Here is a 19,893-nt window from a genome sequence, read left to right as displayed (position 1 = left end):
ATCTCATCGGTATTCCATATGAAATCGTTTTCATATAGAATCACGTCACACCTGATAGTGCTAAACGAATTCAATTATCGCCTCTTCAGCTCAATAGAGCTGTCATAATAATTTATACAAGAAGAAGACGGTGGAATGGGAACTTCTTTTTCAAGCTCTTTCTCGGCAATAGTAAAACGAGTACGAAAGCAGTTGATAAGTAAATTTGACGTAACGCTAAAAAAATTATAATTGTAAAGGCACTGATATATTCTGTCAATGTCGATAATATTATTCAGCTCCATAGCAAGCTATAATCTAACATATTTGAAGCTCTTTTGTCATTTTTAAAGATGAAATGTTGACATTTGGAGACTTATAAGAGCCCCCCCCCCCCCTTTCACCACGACGTGAAGTGCATGCTACACGCGTGGCGTGTTATAAGCAACTGTTATTTTAGTTTATCGCATTGAAAAAACACCCATCTAATTACCAATAATATTCATTAACATTTGAATGAATTACGCATGATATTAACCAAACACACACACCCAATAATAACAACAATAATCTCAGGTTTCGGCAGCAAGACAATAATTTACGTTATACAGGTAACATTTGAAAATCATTCAAAAGAAACAATGAACAAAGCCACTCCACCCATACACGTCTTACGTCACTACATCACATGATCTCAAGAGAATTGCTGCAAACAAGGTAAAATGTGCACATATACTACTCTGACAAAAACCATGATATTTTAGATATAATGATCTGTGCATTGGTTTCTGACTTTGATTTTTAAACATTCTATTTATTTCATATTATTTAGTGTAGGTTTTCATGTAATATCATTATTTAAGTTTTTATTCATTCCGTTGCTTTAAGTTTGTTTGTTTCTTTTTAAGCATTTAAGATGTTAAGCTGATTCTTTATGTGCCATAGATGAATAGTTAGTTTAAAAAGTGCGCCATATCCCATCTATAAATAGAATTATAAGACAGGAAATGAGATTGTCGGATCAAGTATGAATAGGATTTAACACGTTATATTATTTCGGCCGATATTTATCTGTAGTCACCTTATGACGAATGCACGTTACTTCTATTACTTATCCGTGTTAAATTAATTCTGTTTATCTCTCTTTCTTGTTGAATATGACCATAATGGGTGTCTCTTGATAGTAGATTCAAGTCTGGTACACGATTGAATATTGTAAATAAAGCAACGCATGTATTGATATATACTTTGTTCCAGATAAATACATTTTCGGAAAAGTTAAAAGTCTCGAATCTGAAAACAGATCATAAGTCATGAACAAGTAGATGACCAAGAGGTCAAGTCAAACAATTTGGGGTTCAAAACCATGTGTAATTTTCTTTCTATCAACGATTTCAAAGATTTACCGGAAGGAAAATTCCTAAAGTCTACTTCCGTTCGGGTAATATGACGCTATCTTTATCTACCACCGAATTTGTTTATAACATCATTAAGATAATAAAAAAACCACCCCCAACCCCCTCTCCCATACAGTATTTTTATCACTGTACACTGAGAAAACGCATAATTTTTCACATATTTGCACAGTAAATTTGTACTCGAATGTTTTATCGGTCAATTTAAAATAACCGCCAACTTTCATAGACTCTTTAACCAGAATTGCCAAATAAATCAGGCTTCTAATCCTTCTTTTTTTAAAAAATAACAATAGCGTATATATGAGGCACAGAGAATAAAAACAAAAGAAGAGAGGAGAGAAAAGAAAATATTTGGTACGAGTAAACAAACAATTTCAAATAAATGTTGATAAAAGACTTTAGTGATCATTTCTGCCGTATTCTTCCAAACTACATTTTCAACACTTTGGCCATAACCATTTACTTTAATATTTTATTTATAAGGAGGACTTTCAAATTGCCAAAGTGTGTCAAACCCGATAATTCTTTGAAGTCTTAGGTTTAAGAATATGCGTCAAGTTGTGAGTCGTTTTACTCTTAATTATTTGAAGTTAAAAATGTTCCTGCTAAAAATGAAAAAACTGTGTGTTTGTCAGAGTACAGTGTATAACATCACCAGAGACTGAAATGGAAAGACAAGAAACTTCGAGAGTGGCATAAAGGGTTTGAATAGCAGACGATGCGTATCTAGATCAGGCCATGTCAAGTCGGTAAACATCCCGTCGGTCATGTGTTTATTTGTAATATAACTTTAATTCGGCCGAGGTTTTCGCTGCTTCTGGATTCAGTTGGGTGATTACGTATCATTAAATTCTCTCTACAAAGTAAAAAAAAAAATGAGTATAACAGATTCAAAACCAAACACGGAAAGATGAGGCTCAAAACCCTTCTTCAGCTAACAACGAAAACACAAAGTCACTACTTAAAAAACATGTAATGTATTTATGATTTCGTTGTTGCTGTTGGCTGAAGAATGGTTTTGAACCCGAAACGTTCTGTGTTTCGTATTATGTTGTTTCTTGTTAAGCTGTTACATTCATTTTTGTTTATTAGTTGTTACAGTCCACATCTTCTGCAGCGTAGTATCACTTTAAATTATCTCTAGAAGATGATAAACGTTGAAGGTTACACATACCATCGACACTCAAATGCGTTGTTTACCGACTTGACTTTTCATCCACATGGAACTCCTTCGTTTCTTGTCTCGATATTTTCCTCTAAGTAATAATATGAATGATGGTCTATTTAAGCAACACATAGATAGTATTAAAGATGTATTGTGTGATTCGTCTCATACAATAATATGATGGCGGAACAAAATTTCCGCGCATGCGCAAAGCTTTCTAACTCACAGTTTAAACAACTCACCCTTGAATTCAAACATTCGTCATTGTCACAATACTATAGTACTCTGGAAAACCCAATTTTTTTAACATTTGGCCCGAAAATTCGTCCTTCAAATATCGATCGATGCGAAGTCCCAGATTTGAGAGTTTTTTGCCGAGATGAGGGTCATTTAAATCGATCGATATTTGAAGGACGAGTTTTCTGGCCAAATTTTCAAATATAGGTTTTTCCAGAGTACGACAGAATAGCCGAGTGACGGATATTATTATTAAGCGCTGATATGATCTAAAGCGCTCTCCATTAATATATTATGCCCTCATTGCTACACTGATAGCCGCTGTTCTCAGTTCACATCAGCTTCATATCAAATCTTATACTAAAAACTAAAGTTGCCTAAGTCAGCCAGTAAATGTGACTCTTATAGATAGTACGCGCTTGGTTAAGAAACTCACAACATTGCCATCCGGAAGTATAACGGACCAACACACAAAACTGTGTGTATCCATGAACGTTTATAGTCGGGTTAAAACAGTTCAGTTAGCATTACTCATAAACGCGGATGGCAAAAAAAAATAACAAAGACATGAGTGACGTCATCTTCGAACTATCTATATGGAATCAATACAAAATAAAAATTCGACGTTTCGGATCTTGGCCCTCCTCAGGCCTAAAGCACACTTAGTGACAAATAGGAAAATATTTTGACTTACTACTGTCTTAAGTGGTGGTTACATAATGTAGTTATTACAGTTATGTCGTAATGAAATCGACTTCAACATGAAGTGATCTTCAATACATAAAAAAGCAAGTGCTCTGGGATTCATTGCCATGTAAAATATGTTATCGTTGTCACCATCATCATTATAATCATCGTTGTTGTCATCAATGTCGTTATCATACTCTTGTTACTGTTGTCGTCGTTGTCGTCGTCGGCGTTGCTGTCGTTGCTGTTGTTAATAGCGAGTAAACGATGAAGTTATCCGAGCCTAAACGATCGACTCGACCAACGACGAGGAGGAAGAAAACCAGGATAATCTGTCCTCGGTTGAACTCGCGCACCGGGCGTCGTGTGGCGACGTCTTGGGATAGATCATAGCCATCCATCGTTAACGTATAGCCTGACACTAGAACCATCAATGACTTATAGCTTGACGTCATTTTTCATGTTTTGGACGACCGTCTAGTGAGTGGTCGATAGTATAGCTCAAGGAATCAAGTGATTCCATTGGTTAGCATATTAAACACAACTAACTCACGATTTGTTTTCTTTTGTGGCCAAAGACTTGTCTTTTGACGTCATTTTTTTGGTCAGCGTCAGGCTATAAGTTAACGATGGCGACGGACAGATCATGGCTTTCTTCCTCGTCGTTGTTCGATCGTTTAGGTTCAGGGAACGCCATCGTTAACTTGCTAATACTGAATATTGCGTGCTGCTTTCAATGTAATCCGACAACTCGGTGTCATTCCTCGTTTCCCAGAATCACCACGAAAAGGTAATTGTCACAACCCTCGTGCAGCAAGTATCTCAATATACAGTCAATCCTGCTTGACACGAACGCACGAGATGCGGATAGTAGTCTCGTAATTTTAGAAAGTCCCACATTCAAATTAAAAATAGTGATGATTAGTTGATATGTGCGGGATTTTAAAAATTATTTTCTCTGCATTGTTTAGCTTTCTATTATACAAAAAAAACCTATTCAAAAATAGATAAATATAGTGAATGTGTTCACAAAATTCGAAAGCTCCCACGTACTTCGTAAGTTGATTTCAATCATCTTTTAGTTATTGAAAAAAGCCCTAAACTAGAATATAAAACTAAATATTTGCCTATTCCTCACCAGATGATTTTCAATACAGCTTTGGGCAAAATGTGTTGTTCAAAATTATCTATTTCTTTCTCTGAACAAAACTACCCAAGACTTTCTCCTTTTTGGTTTCTGCAAATATTTTTTTAATACGTAAATATAATAAAGATAAAGATAAAGTATATGTGGGAATAAATAGTCAACCAAAAAACTCTTTTTTTTCTTTTAAAATTCGGAGATAACGTTTGTGCTTTAGTTAGAATTTGACAAAGTTACGAGACTTTTGATAATTTGAGTTCTTAATTCAAATTTTAAAACCACCACTCTTATCCTGACATCGATTTAAAAGACCTGCATTGATCATTTTTACAAAGTGTTCGTTCTAAAAGGGGATTGGCTGTATCCATTTTTTTACATTTTGAATTCACTTTTAGGTAGAGGAAATTTCCCCCTTCCACATTTATTTTGCTAATATTGCATTCTTTATCAGTCTAGATCCATCCTATATATTAGAATATTTGCAGCCTCACCCCCAATCCTCACCCATCTTTAAATAATTCCCTGCTTCTTAGAAATTTACACTGCTTAAATCCCCTTGTACATGCATCCTAATTAAAACTCTCCTCCTCCTCCTCCATCCTCCTTCACTACAGGCCTCTCCTACCAACTCCCCCCCCCCCCCCCCCCCAAAAAAAAAAAAAACTTCAACTACCATTCATCCATTTTCTATTTTGCCCCTTACAACTCATTTGTCTTTCAAAATTTTTATTGATTTGTTTGTTCGTTTGGTTGTTTTTGTTGTTTTTACTATCCCTCTAATCCCAAATTCCCCCCCCCCCCCCCCCTCCATCCCATCACTCTATCAATATATCTATCTATCTATCTATCTATCTATCTATCTATCTATCTATCTAATCTTTTGCCAGGATACATATACCAAATATATACCATTTTACTTCTGCTTCGTTGTTATCACGTGTGTCGTTAGCTAATCCTAAGACTTCCCTCAGAGTACGGATATTATTATGAACTATTTCCTGTATTGTAAGCATTCATTTTAAACCAATCACCTAAATCGTTGGGTTTTCAAAATCTTTTTTAAAGTTGAACTTTTTTTGTTATTTTTGTCAAAGTCATATTATGTATGATTTCGTGAACATTATTAGAATTGACAGCATTTTAAAATATTTAAATAATTGCTTAACTTTATTATTTATGCTTGATTAAAATTTTTACTCAACTTCGCGTTTACGCACATCATTGTAATTTGTCTATTTTTAGCACCACTTATTTTTTATAAGAATATTTATTTCAGGTCTCGTTTTATAAACGACAGAAAAGATGGCATAAATTTAGATAATTAAAAGAACATTGGTGGTATTAAATTCCCAAGTTATTTCTTATAGTGCCATTAAACACACTTATAACTAATATCGTAAGTCGTCATTCAATAGATTTATTTATTATAAAACCGTGCTCTAATATTAGAAAGTCCTTGTTGTTAGAAGAGATCAAAACTGCTGGGTTTTGAGACATCTTGTCTGAAACAGTATTGTGTCGGAGTGAATCTTATGGTTTAGAAAATTAATTTTAAACTTCAGTTCTATTGCTTGAAAAAGGACAAATGCCTTTACTATGGAGAATTGAGTTTGTGCTTCGTAAACTTCAAAGATAAAGAACTGAACAAGTGTGTATGAAAGCTGACAAAGCAAGAAAGAAAAATACCCCCAGAAAAAACATCCCATAATATCAGTGGACCTCGACGAGGTCGACTGATTTTTTGGGATGGTTTTTTTTTCTTGTATTTTTCTTTCTTGCTTTGTCTGGCACCCTTCATACACCCTTATTCAGTTCTTTATCTTACACCGTTTACCTGCTCCTTAAGTTCTTATGTGACGTAAATTTCAAAGACCAAATTTTCCTGATTCTGATGATTTTGACTCTAAACTCAATGTTTTTGAACCAGTTCATTCCGATATAATACCAGATTGACCCATTCGGTCACATATTGTGTGTAGTTACCAGTGTTCGTTGCCATAATAGCACCCTGCTTCAATTACTTGGTTTTGTTTTGAGTGTGTGCTTGCCTGTGTGTGTGTGTGCTGTTTGGTTATTTCATCATTGTTGGGTTTATTAGCTCATGCTGTGTTTATATCAGTCGAAAGCAGTCTATATAGCTTAACATTGCATGGCTAAAGGAATGAATTAGGAATGTGTCCATTAAATGCCATTACTTTGAAATGTAATACGCATAGTGGTTTGTCAATTATGTCATCAAAGAATCATTAAACCAATGACAGGGATTCAATAGCCTGATGTCACGTCCGCCCAGCAACCAGCAGCTTGGTTCTAAAGAAAATCGGTACTTTTTATTCTTCATGCTGGCTAGACCTTTTTTCACATGTCATATGATCAGAATGTATAAAAGTCAAAACATGATCAGATTTATAATGTTTTCCTCCTCTGGATATACTTTTATGCTCGTCGGAGAAGTATTTCATAAGGGCGTCTGCCATTGTTCAAACAATTCAGAACCAGTTCCTAAGTTTCTATTCGTCATTACGAGGAAGTGATGTCACGACTGTTGAAGCCTATTACTGGTCGTATTGAAATCTTAGATAATACAACTCTCGGTCAATCAAAGGTTTAACACTACCCAGAGATTAGACATTCTTTGATTCGATTCTAATATTATTCCACAAGTGAATGGTACGAAACATTAAAGATTTTTGTTCACCATTAGCATTACATCGAGAGAATTATAGATTAAATTTAGCTCTTCATGTAAACGTTACAGTAGAGAAAGTGATGAATTGTAATGAATCTATATAATCAATCTATAAATTTGAGTCGGGTCACTGGAAATGAGATTCTCACCATAGTTGTCATGTTGAAATAATACAGACATATTCACTAACCAAACCAGATTTTTTTTAAATACACGACAATCAGATTATTATAATTTACTTTTTGAATAAATTATGTATAATCTCTTATAATGCAAACAAGCCTGTCAATAAGTTATCAATGGGACATTTTACTACTAAAACTTGCCAGGGGTGGTTACAGAATAAAACCTCGGGTAGGGAAAAGTGCAAGTCGAACAGAGCAATTTCTGTACGTTTTCACATCGAGCGAACTGTAAAAACTCAAAATTAAATCATTATCATAGGGATACGGACTTAACTCTCCCCTTGCCAGCCATTTTTAGAATTTCCCCCGAAAATTCACACCCACATGACACAAAAACAGACTTTTCTTACTCAAAAAAACAAGTAACAAGTGCATTCTATACTATGTTGTTCAGTAAAATGATGTCTACGACACAGTGTTTAGTATTTATAGCTGTAATCAAAGCATTTCTTTAAATTTTGGGATGCACAAGAGAAATAAAAAATGAGAAAATTGTCGGTTGCATCGTAACGAATGTGACGATTTTCCTTTGGTTGGTAAGGAGAGGGTAAAGGTCATAAATAACATAACAATTTGAATTGTTAAGTTCTAGAGGGACATAAATATCACAAATTATTTAGAACTTATTAAGGTTAATGCTGAACAGAAGATGAAGGAACTTGCTTCGCCCATGATTATGGCAGTCATATTTAGCAAACAACGAATGTACCACGTAACTTTTTGCATATCTAGTGATTTAGTTCTATCATCGTGCGTTGTGACGCTAAAATACGAGATAAAATCAGTACGCAATCACGAAATCTACGAAAAAAAAGAATAAATAAATAAATAAATTTAAAAAAAAAAAAAAATTTTAATACTTTTAATTTAAAAAAAAAAAAAAAAAAAATATATATATATATATATATATATATATATATATATATATATATATAATATATATATATATATATATATATATATAAATATTATACTTAAATATAATTTTGAAAATAAAACTAGACATTTCATAATCAATAACATCACGATTTCTATCCTGTATATTATAAAAGTACCATAATTATCAGTGTAAGAAAACTGTCTGTCTTGAAATAGTTCATGATGTATTCAATATGCCATGAGATTAGCTTACACCTTCCTTGTAAAGAGTGATAATGACATATAAATTAATATAGGAATATTAGATTGATATATTATTCAAATGTGACTTTATCAGCTGCTGGATGGTGGTCCTGTTCAAAGTCAATGGCATTAGCTAACATCATCATTATTATTATTGTCATCAACATCATCATCATAATCATCATCATCATCATCATCATCATCATCATCATCATCCTCACTATTATTATTATTATTTTTATTGTTGTTGTTGTTGTTGTTATTGTTATTATTATAATTGTTGATATTAATTATTATTATTATTATTATTATTATTATTATTATTATTATTATTATTATTATTATTATTATTATTATTATTATTATATATATTATTATTATTATTATTATTATTATTATTATTATTATTATTATTATTATTATTATTATTATTATTATTATTATTATTAATTATTCATTTATTAATTTATTTAGCAATTCATTTATTTATATTATTACTATCAAAAATATTATTTTTATTACTATTACCATTATCTTTATTATTTTCATTATTATTATTAATTTTACAATCTCTACTGGGGTTTTGGGCTATTTGTATTCCATATAACTAGAATACACTGTATTTAATGAAATGCCTTACATATTGTTATACTACTTCCTTAGTTTCATATATATCCATATACAAAGCTTTGTTTAACCCATTATATTTATATATATATATATATATATATATATATATATATATATATATATATATATATATGTATATATGTAGTTATTTGATTTTTAGATTGGACACAATGAAAGTTACGATTTAATTGTATATTATTTTAACATGAAATAATTGGCTTCTCTCTGCATTGCACTTCGTCACCTTTTTTTTATTTTTTTTTGAATGATAAAGTTAAGAAGTGTATGAAAGGTGAGTAAGTAAATTTAGTTTAAATCTGAACGAACTACTTAAATAAATAATAAAATAAAATAAAATAAAATAAAATAAAATAAAATTCCCTTTATTCATCCCCAAGAGGAAATTTGTCTTTAGAGTCTATTCCAAGGGAAGACTGGAATAACCCAGGCGTCAGCCGGAGAGCAGCGCCACAAAGTTAGCTAGGGCGAGGTGACTTGCTTAAGGCCACACAACGTATGGCGGGTGATCGAACTCGGTACCTTTAGGGTAGGAAGCAAAGACTGTACCGCTGAGCCACGCTGTTCCCCGATGCTGGATTTTCAATTCACCACAGTTTTTTTTAATTACGCCCTTCCGCCACGACATCATAAGATGCCGTCGCCAAGGCATTCCATGAAGGAAAATAGATAATCCATCGAACAAGATGTCTGATGTCAACAGGAATCACCCGCGTTGTCCTAGTGACCAAATTGGGAGTTAATTGGGAGTTAATTGGGAGCCCAAGGGGGGAAAAACGAAGGTGCCTGAAGCGGCGCTCGAATCCGAGACCTTCCGGATCACAGTGCAATACCTTAACCACTCGGCCACTTCGCCCCCACAGTATAAGGTGGACTAAAGAGCAGCTCTCTAGGCCTACGTGAAACTTGTCCCTATTAGTCTCGATATGTCGGTCTATGCAGACAACGAAATTCGTTACCCAGGAACTTCCGATCCGAAAGCGAGTGTTATACGACAAGACCACACAGTCGCACAAAAAATATATTTATCGACGAAGAACATTCAGTTATGGCCTCTTCAACTTCACATTTTTGACAACAGCAAGGAAGTCAAAATAAACAGACAGTTCACTTAGTCAAAGTGAAAGTGTAACTTTAAAATATTTGGAAAACCTAATAAAGTGGCATTTTTATAATTATTAAAATGTAAACAATTTAGGATTTATTATATCCCTCATAGGCCTAATTGTAACGACATCCCCGTCCCAACGTGGAGCGTAAACCTGAAGCCAAAATATTCAGGTCAAATAAACTTACGATCATAAAAGTTTAACAAAGCAAATATTGCTCACCTAAACAAAAGCATCTAGTTTATTCAAATCGTGTGTTTTAAGCTTTAAATTCAGAGCATCGGCCTCATCACCGACTTAATACCGTTCAAAGATGTTAAGTCATATTTAGTTAACTCTTTCCTTACGTACCGATCATTTTCAGTATTTTCCCAAAATGGCAGGCTTACCCAGCAGAAAAATTGATTTTTTAAAAACTCAAACAAGCTCTCTACAAAAAAAAACTTTATGTTCTTATAAATTAAACAAAGATCATTCTTCAAAGTTTGTGATGTACAAAATAAATCTAAGTAAGAAAAAAATGTATATTGTGGCGTAACAAATGTGACAATTTTGCTGCAGGTGCTAAGAAGAGGGTTAAAGAATTGTTAACTTTCATTGTGTTCAAAGAGTAAACATTCCCACCATTAAAATAGTCCCCTAGTTCTATTTAGTTATTTGGGATTTGGTTTTTTCTTTATTTGTTTTACACGTAGTCTATTTCCCTTGCTTGTCTTCGTTGATGTCGTCGTTCAGCACCCTACCCATCTTATCATTCATTCTCATCATTATCATCGCCACTGCCATTGTCACACCCCATTATCAATATCCCCATCATATCATGTCGTCATATCATCAATGCAGTCATCAATCATTATCATCATTTTCATAGCTCGGGTTCATTTTCTTTTGTCCACAGATCATTTAATACTTTAGATTTTTTGGGGTTTTTTCTTTTCGTATTTACTTTTACGCTCTGGATTATTTATTTATTTATATCCATTAAATTATTGATTTGGTCTTTTAGAGTTTATCAGATTATTCAATAATTTATTCATCTATTTTATTTATTCAACTATTTATTCCTTTTGGGGGGGCCAGTTGCAACCCAAGGGCTCAATCTGTTATTATGTCCCAAATGACCAGATGCCAAAAACTGAGTTAAATTTTAGAATGATTAGAATTAAATGATGATATATTATGTGTGACCAGCCTAGTGTAGCCATCTCAAAACGGTGGGATGTCGGGTTGACTTATGTCATGCTAAACATTGAATGTTTAGTTTAAAATACAAGGTTTGGGTAAATGTGTGTGTGTGTGTGTGTGTGTGGGTGGGTGGGTGGGTGGGTGGGTGGGTAGGTGGGTGTGGGTTTTATATTTAGGAGAGTAAATTTACCTTTTTTTAAGAAACAAACTAAATTCTTACATTTTAGTCAATTTAACCTCAGACATCTGGTTCAACCCGGCATAATAACCTTTTGAAGCGATAAACCACATATCTTATTTCTGAATAGACGTTATGTTATATTAATTGTACATTATTCTTTCATGTATAATTATCTTCATAATATAATGCTTAATTAAAATACCTATAATAACACAATCGTTTATTTTTCTATTTCTTTCTTTCAACAGCGGCCATCTTTGTTCAGAAAGCTGATGGGCGGAGGTGGTGGCGGTGGAGGTGGAGGAGGAGGAGGAGGTGGTGGAGGTGGAGGAGGAATGAGGAATTCCTCGGCCAGATCGAGCCAATCCTTGGACTCCGAGCACTCCGACGAAAACGAAGGAGATGGAGGAGGGCATAGGTACGGACTCCATTTTAATATTATTATTAGTGCGGCTATGTGGTCTTGTGGTATGACACTCGCTTTCGGATCGGAAGGTCCAGGGTTCGAGACATTTGTGGTTCACCACTACATAATACCACATACTAGATAGGTCACAAATTAAAAATAGATTTCATTTTTTTAATAGTCTGATAGAAAGATGAATCAAATGTCTTGTTTTATAGCTATAGCGCACTTTTACAAATTCATCATGCCCAATGCGCTTCTATTTTCTAAAATATGTCCCCTCGTCAAGTCAAATGAGACAAAATTCCATTTCTCTAAAGACAAATTATGGTCTATTTGACACCCCCCCCCCCCCAATTCTTTTGTGGTACTAGTAGAATTACAGAATTCGGCAATTTCAAGTGTTGCCTCCTCATTTACACTTGAGACGAGTGAGATGATGCGTGTAATTTATATTTATATTGATCCAATTACGGACTGTCTATAAATAGAACAATACAAGTATCTATTTTGATTGTCACCCATTCGAACACAAACCCAGTCTCGTTTCACTTACAAATGTCAAAATTAAGTGAGTAAATGTCACTTTTACTCACCATATATTATTCATATCTATCTTAACTGACCCAATTACTTGACTATTACTTATATATTTTTTTAAAGAAGCCAATTTAGTGTAGTATAATATTATCCGTACTCGAGAGGGCCAAGATTCGATTTCCAGTCGAATCACGTGATTTTTCTTGGTATTTCCTTTCCTGTTTAGTCGGTGACTCGACTGTACAAACACACCTTTTTATATTGATGTAATGTGATATTGATAATGGATCGTTGGGTCAAAATTGTTATAATTTAACAGATGATTTTAGTTTGGGTTTTTTTCTATATTAATACCAAAAATAGCCAATTTGAAACTAATACTTTGTCCAAAATGCATTTAATAGTTTTATTTAAGGGGAAAAATTTGGTCCCATTTTCTTAAAAAAGCAATATCAAATATAGAGATTTCTTAATTCTGGCATTCGGCTAGAGTTGAAAGAATATTTACAAATTGACAAACAAGGTATGACTGTTAAGAAGTAATACCGAATCAGATTTCTTTTGATAAAATATTATGCTATTTATTAATATATTCGTCATAATTTTGCTGCTACTGTTGCTGCTGTGCTATTCAACTTGTCATAACCCTACCATAAACACAAGCCAATTATATTCCCATGTCCACAATGCTAATAAACAATATTTTAAAATATATTATACCATTTTTTTAAAAGTATTCTACTCCAATTATGTGAGATTTGAGACCAATGATATACATTATATATAGGACAGGATTCAAAATAGCCGCCTTTGTCATAATAACAAAAATTGGGGTCACCGTCTTTTTATTTCTAACATTTCTAACAAGTTTCATCTACTTATTATAAAGTTGTTGTTTTTTCTATAGATCTGACTTGACAAATACTTTTTTGACCCAACGAATCCCTGAATTTGTCACTTTAACCTTAATTTTTGTGTTTTTCACTCTTTTCTGGCGTGTCACACAACTTTTCTACCTGTGTTGTCATTAGACTTTTAGCTACACACCGCGCACCGCATATTACGTAGCACGTACTAAGTATCACGTGAGTAGCTAATTATAGACGGGTTGTTAAAGATGTAAACAAATCAAATATACGAGTACCAGTACACAGTTGCATCAAAACGATCAATGTTCTATGATTTTAATTATTCACGTGATGCTTACGTACTACGTGATATGTGACATGTGATACCACACGATGTGTTACTATCTATAACTCTTCATTTCATATTGAGAATACAAACGTACAATTTTGGAGATTAAAAAAGGGTACAGTCAACTGGGGCCACTTAGGCCACCCTGGGTAACTTAGGCCACTTACTGAAAACAAGATTGATTATTTGAAAAGATAAATTACATGTAGCTTTTATCTTTTACATAATTAGAACCCAATAGATCTAATAAGCACTCATGAATTTAATTTTTTTTAAAGCAACCTGTTTTATTCTACTAAAAGTAACCCCGATGGCCTAAGTAACCCCAGTTGACGGTATTGGGATTAATTCTTGACATATCTATTTGACGAAACATTGACTATTAAAACGTGCTTCAGATATTATCTTTGCTTAAATTTAGTAGTAAACAACCTTTGTGTCTGTTTTCCATAAATCAATTCATAAGTTAACTATTGCTTAACTATTTATTTTCAGATTATTATTTTTATTATTATTATCATAGACTTTAGATATTATCCATGTTAAATGTTGTCCTTTCATCTAATGATGTGCTTGACTTGTACTTATAAGCAACCAATAATACCTAATCCCGGAGCTAAGGTCGTCACTGGGTTCGAATAATAAGCACTACTTGACCTTTTCTCCATGTCATTCGACATAAATTGTTTTCACTTTAAATATCTGAATTCTAAGTCCTTAAGTCCTAGTCATGGCGTCAGATTTCATATTATCCTTTTCCGGGGATGAAATAAGGGACAGAAAATACATGCACACCATCCTCAGCTTAACAGAGCTAGATCAGAGAGAGTATAGGATTTGACCCAGTTTATACACGTTTTAGTCAGACGCTCTTCACCAATTGGACATTAATCAAAGATTCAAAAGTTATTCATAAGTTTGCCGAGTAGATGGAAGTCCGGCATATTCATAACAATATATTCGATTGGCATCTGAAGACCTTTCAGAGATTTCAATGTATGCTCTAAATTTATTATTTGACATCATGTTTTCCATGTTATCAAGACCAGTAGTATCTCATCAGACCTCCTTTGACTTTCAACTTTCACCTATGAACACTTTGAGCCTTTTTAACTAGAAATGTCACTCACTATTGTTGTTGTTTATATCAAAGGTTGCGTTCTTGTGTTTCATGTTTCTAATTGATTTCTAATCTTGTGGTATGACGCTCGCTTTCGGATCGTAAGGTCCTGGGTCCGAGCCTCGCTCGGCTCATAGTTGAGTCCTTGGAAAATGGCTCTTTATTCACATTCTCTCACCGTACCCAGGTGTAACGGGGTCGTAACAGCGTTGTCTCTGTCGGAAATAAATTTATTATCACCTAACAGGCGTCATGTCTCGATCTACATGTTGCGTGTTGCTGTTGGCTAGCGACCCCTCGTAAAACGATTTGAGCACGTTTAGTGGATATTGCGCTATATAAAGGTTCAATTATTTTTTCACATATGTACATTTTGAGACTTTTTAACTAGAAATTAATCTCACTATCGTTGTTGTTTATATCAAGGGTTGCGTTCTCGTGTTTTAATATTTCTAATTTTATACGACAGGTGTGTAAAAATTCGTGATGAAACAAAGCTACATCTCCTGCATTGTTACTATATTTATTATCTGGCATTTTACAATTATAATTCCTCAAAAACTGCAGTGGAAGCATTTCTAAAAATAGTCTCCAATCACCTTTCAACAGGGAAGTCAGAGAAATATCTAATTTTAGAAACTATGCTATTCGATGTTTCATGAGAGAATTAGATTTGCTGATTCTCGTTCCATCTAAGTGCACACTTATACATTTCTGATGGGCCGGATTTAACATTTTTCTAATGGAGACTAATTTTAGTTGATTTGAGAGTATCTCCATTACAACAATGAGCCCATAACATTATGGGATATCAGGCCTGCATTTAAGCTCTCGTCGCTTTCCATAGAATATCCCCCCAAAAAACTGGCATAAAGATTTATTATTTCTATTTTTTCACCAGGAAACTTTCATTTTTAAAATTGATCGATTAAACGACCCCAAACTTGGCCAAAAAAAATGTTCAAATTCGAGTCTTTATAAAAATCTGAGAATTGAAACTTTTTGACAAAATAGAGGTTAATATTTTAATCCATGGATACGTTTTCTGGCCTACGTTAGAACAGAGTGTTTGTATGTCAGTGTGCACCGTTTTGAATATTGAAAACACGAGAACTAGGCTCTGATCTATATATTGATGTGATGTTGTGTGTCAATCAATGTTTAATTCACTAACACTCATTTATTCGTTGTTCCCCCCCCCCCACCCCCCACCCCGCTTTCCCCTCCCCAAACACCACCATCACTCACCCCAATCCCTACCTCCCTCTCCATTTCCAACCTTTTAACTAAAACGTAAACCAAACAACACACACACACACACACACACACACACACACACAAACATTCATACACCTACACATAAAACAATTTATCGTACGCTCGTGATTTTTTTTCTTTTTTAACTTTCTTAATTTTTCACACTTTATATCTTTATTTCGGTTTTTTAAAAATCTAATTTTTCAAAACAAAACAAAAAAACAACTATCATTTTTATTCATGTGTTATGGTGATTTTAAAACTCTCTCTGAATATGTGTTACCCTCGTCTTAAAATCAATATGTAATCCATGCATTTAAAATTTCGCACGATTTGCTAACAACCACCCCCCCCCCTCCCCACCCCAAACTCTTTGCGTTTATCTACATCGTACTAAAATTATCAATGAAAATCAAAATACCTGAAACTCACAACACGCATCAACGACGACATGGCACACACACACACACACACACACACACACACACACACACACACGGTGAATTGCTATAAACGTAACCTCAATATTATAATAAAAATCCAATCAAATCAACTATATTTTCACACATTGTTGCTGAATTCTTTCGTCGCCAAACACACTCCCCTCATCCTCAATCAATCCCCCTACTTCATTTACATCCCATTTGACATTATTCCCAAAATAAAATCGTAAATTTAATTTAAACATCGATATTTCACACATGTTCGTGTAATTCTGACGTCAATAATAACCTCCCTTCCCTGCCTATGTTTACTTCCATTTGACATTGTGTGCTAAAACAACAACAAAATCGTGACTAATTTTGTTGTGATGCCTTTTTGCATTGTTTTCTTTCACTATCAATATCGTGACTCACTATATAACGTATGAAACTTCCCTTATTCGATGTTGTTATTATTTCTTCAATACGTATACATTTCTGTGTTTCGGATGTACGTCTGTCACCCCAATATCTTCTCACTTTAAACACCTCAAAAATCGATGTTACAATCTATCATTTGGCATGTCATTTTGGTGACAATCATCGCGCTACTTTCGTGGGATATTTTAATCCGTGTTGTAATTTCTTGCAAAAAAAATAATAATAAAAACATAACACGCTTTTGTAAACCGTGATGAAACTAACACACTTGTAATCATTGAAACAACAAAATCACACAAAATACAACACAAACCAAACACACTACACACACACTCCAACTTACAAACACACACGCAATCAGCATTGACAAGGGCGATCCACGTGGTACTCCTACTTTCAGATTCCTCCGTCGCAACAGCTCCAAACGACGACGCGGTGGTGACCAAGGCAACAAGGGAGACAACTCGAACGTACAGGTAAGACTAACATCATTTTTTCTCGGTCATCTTTCTTTGATTTCTCACACTGATTTTCTTCTCTTTTTTTCATTATTATTCTGTCAACACCTTTAACCCTTTCCAGGCGCTGTTCAATTACCTAACTTGATATCATATCCAGCCATTCTCAACAACAGATCACTAACAGTACCGTCAACTGGGGCTACTCAGGCCACCCGGGGTAACTCAGGCCACTTACTGAAAGCAAGATTTTTATGTTAAAAGATAAATTACATGTAGCTTTTATCTTTTAAATAATTAGAACCCAATAGATCTAATAAGCACTCATGAATTTAACTTTTTTTAAAGCAACGTTTTTTATTCTACTAAATAGCCTAAGTAACCCCGGTTGACGGGACTAAACTCTTACCGAAAACAGAATGTATATATTGATGCACGCTGGCAAAACATTTTTTTCTTTCATTTTGACCAAAAACTTCTAATTACAAAAATGAATAATAAATATTAAAATTATAAAATTCCCTCGATTCACCATGCCAAAGCAGAAATTTGACTTTAATGTCTATTCCAGGGGAAGACTTGAAAACCCCAGGCATCAGGCGCAGTCTAGAAGTGCAAATTGTGCGGCTATGTGGTCTTGTCGTATGCCACTCGCTTTCGGATTGGAAGTTCCTGGGTTCGAGTCTCGCGCTCGGCGCATAGTTGAGTCCTTGGAAAAGGCCCTTTACTCACATTCTCTCACCGTACGCAGGTGTAAAATGAGTACCTGGCTGCTAACAGCGTTGTCTTTGTCCGAAAAATTGTAATATCGGGAATGAGGGTCAGAAAAAAATCCACTGGTATTAGAGGTAAAAGTTTTTTCCTCAAAATGAAAAGAAAAATGTTTTGCTTTATTCAATGCATAACCAGTACTGTTATAATAAGGAAGAAAAATGGTTAAAGACATTTTTAAATATATTTTTTTTTTAATTTTAAATACAGCCTTGTCGACCAAAGGGTTAATATGTTTTTCTACTTATCATCATCTTATTTCATTCCTATACGGGTTCATGTTTGTCATCGAGGCCAAGATTGAAACGTATTGACCAGCGTTTATTGTGCATCGACGGTGTCAGACTGTTAACCCTGTAAGTCTTAGTGGATTACATTCACCGTAAGCGACAAGTTTAATATCAATCACTGGATTGTGGTTTGTTTTTGTTGGTTACAAGAGCAGGGCAGGGGTTTACCTAAAATATTCACAGCATCCGCCAGCCGGAAATAATGTACCAACAGGCAAAACGATGTGAAACCTTTGAACTTTTATAGATAGAACGAAGTTGTCGTCACTCACGTCTTTGTTATTGTTTTTTGCCATCCACGTTTATGAGTAATTCTTACTAAACTGTATTATCCAGATTATAAACGTTTAGGTTACATACAGTTTTGTGTGTTGGTCCGTTATACTTCCGGATGGCAATGTTGTGAGCTTCTAAGCCAAGTGCATACTATAATATATAGTCCGATTTTGATATAATTCAGTGAGAACTAATCACTAAAATGACTGTTTAAAAACAACGACAAAGAACTGGGTGGCCTCAATTTTGTTCTTTCTATATGCTTCAACAGTAATGACATCAGTTCCCTCGTATTGACGCATGGTAACTTAGTAACTGGCTCTAAACTATCGGAACAATGGCGGACGCTCTTATGAAATATTTCTCCGACGAGTATAAAAGCGTATCCAGAGGAGAAAAACATTATAAATCTGATCATGTTTTGACTTTTACACATTCTGATCACAAGACATATGAATAGTTCTAGCCAGCATGAAGAATAAAAAGTACATATTTTCTTTGTTTAGAACCACGATGGCCGCCGTTGCTGGTAGACGTGACAACGGCAACGGCGACCGTCTTGGTTCTAAACAAAGAAAATCTTTACTTTTCATTCTTCATGCTGGCAGAACTTTTCATTCACTTTTCATATGCCTTGTGATCAGAATGTGTAAGTCAATACATAATCAAATTTATGTGGTTTTTTTATTCCTCTGGAAACGCTTTAATGCTCGCCGGAGAAATATTTCATACGGGCGTCCGCCATTGTTCCGATAGTTTAGAGCCAGTGTTACTAAGTTACCATGCGTCATTAGGAAGAGAGTGACGTTACGACTGTTGAAGAGTATTAGCCAGACAAGAATGCCACATGTAGCGCTTGCACGATCATAGTTGAAAGCCCTCGATGTACAATTATTAATGTGTTTCAATCAAGAATGGGCATGATCTATATTAAATTTCCATGTGCTCGAGGTCATTGGTCACATT

The 19,893-nt window shown here is 34.3% G+C and overlaps 1 protein-coding gene across 11 annotated transcripts in view; it reads left to right on the top strand.

The window, feature by feature from the left end:
* The window catches only part of LOC144979807 (voltage-dependent calcium channel type A subunit alpha-1-like), a 591,855-nt gene that overhangs the window by 543,933 nt on the left and 28,029 nt on the right, over nucleotides 1-19,893 (top strand). For 9 of the 11 annotated variants that reach the window (XM_078926927.1, XM_078926926.1, XM_078926929.1 and 6 more), the window contains 2 exons: nucleotides 11,998-12,167; nucleotides 17,533-17,608. In XM_078926927.1, coding sequence (XP_078783053.1) covers nucleotides 11,998-12,167; nucleotides 17,533-17,608 — 246 coding nt within the window. Of the gene's footprint in view, nucleotides 1-4,261; nucleotides 4,750-11,997; nucleotides 12,168-17,532; nucleotides 17,609-19,893 lie in introns of those variants that run through there. The other 2 variants (XM_078926934.1, XM_078926935.1) reach the window with 1 other exon arrangement.

Source organism: Berghia stephanieae, chromosome 9 (assembly GCF_034508935.2).
Source record: "Berghia stephanieae isolate SIO BIC M18660-M18661 chromosome 9, UCSD_Bste_1.3, whole genome shotgun sequence".
Taxonomy (NCBI): domain Eukaryota; kingdom Metazoa; phylum Mollusca; class Gastropoda; order Nudibranchia; family Aeolidiidae; genus Berghia; species Berghia stephanieae.
The sequence above is the reverse complement of the archived record's forward strand: the minus strand, read 5'-3'. Positions and strand labels throughout refer to the sequence as shown.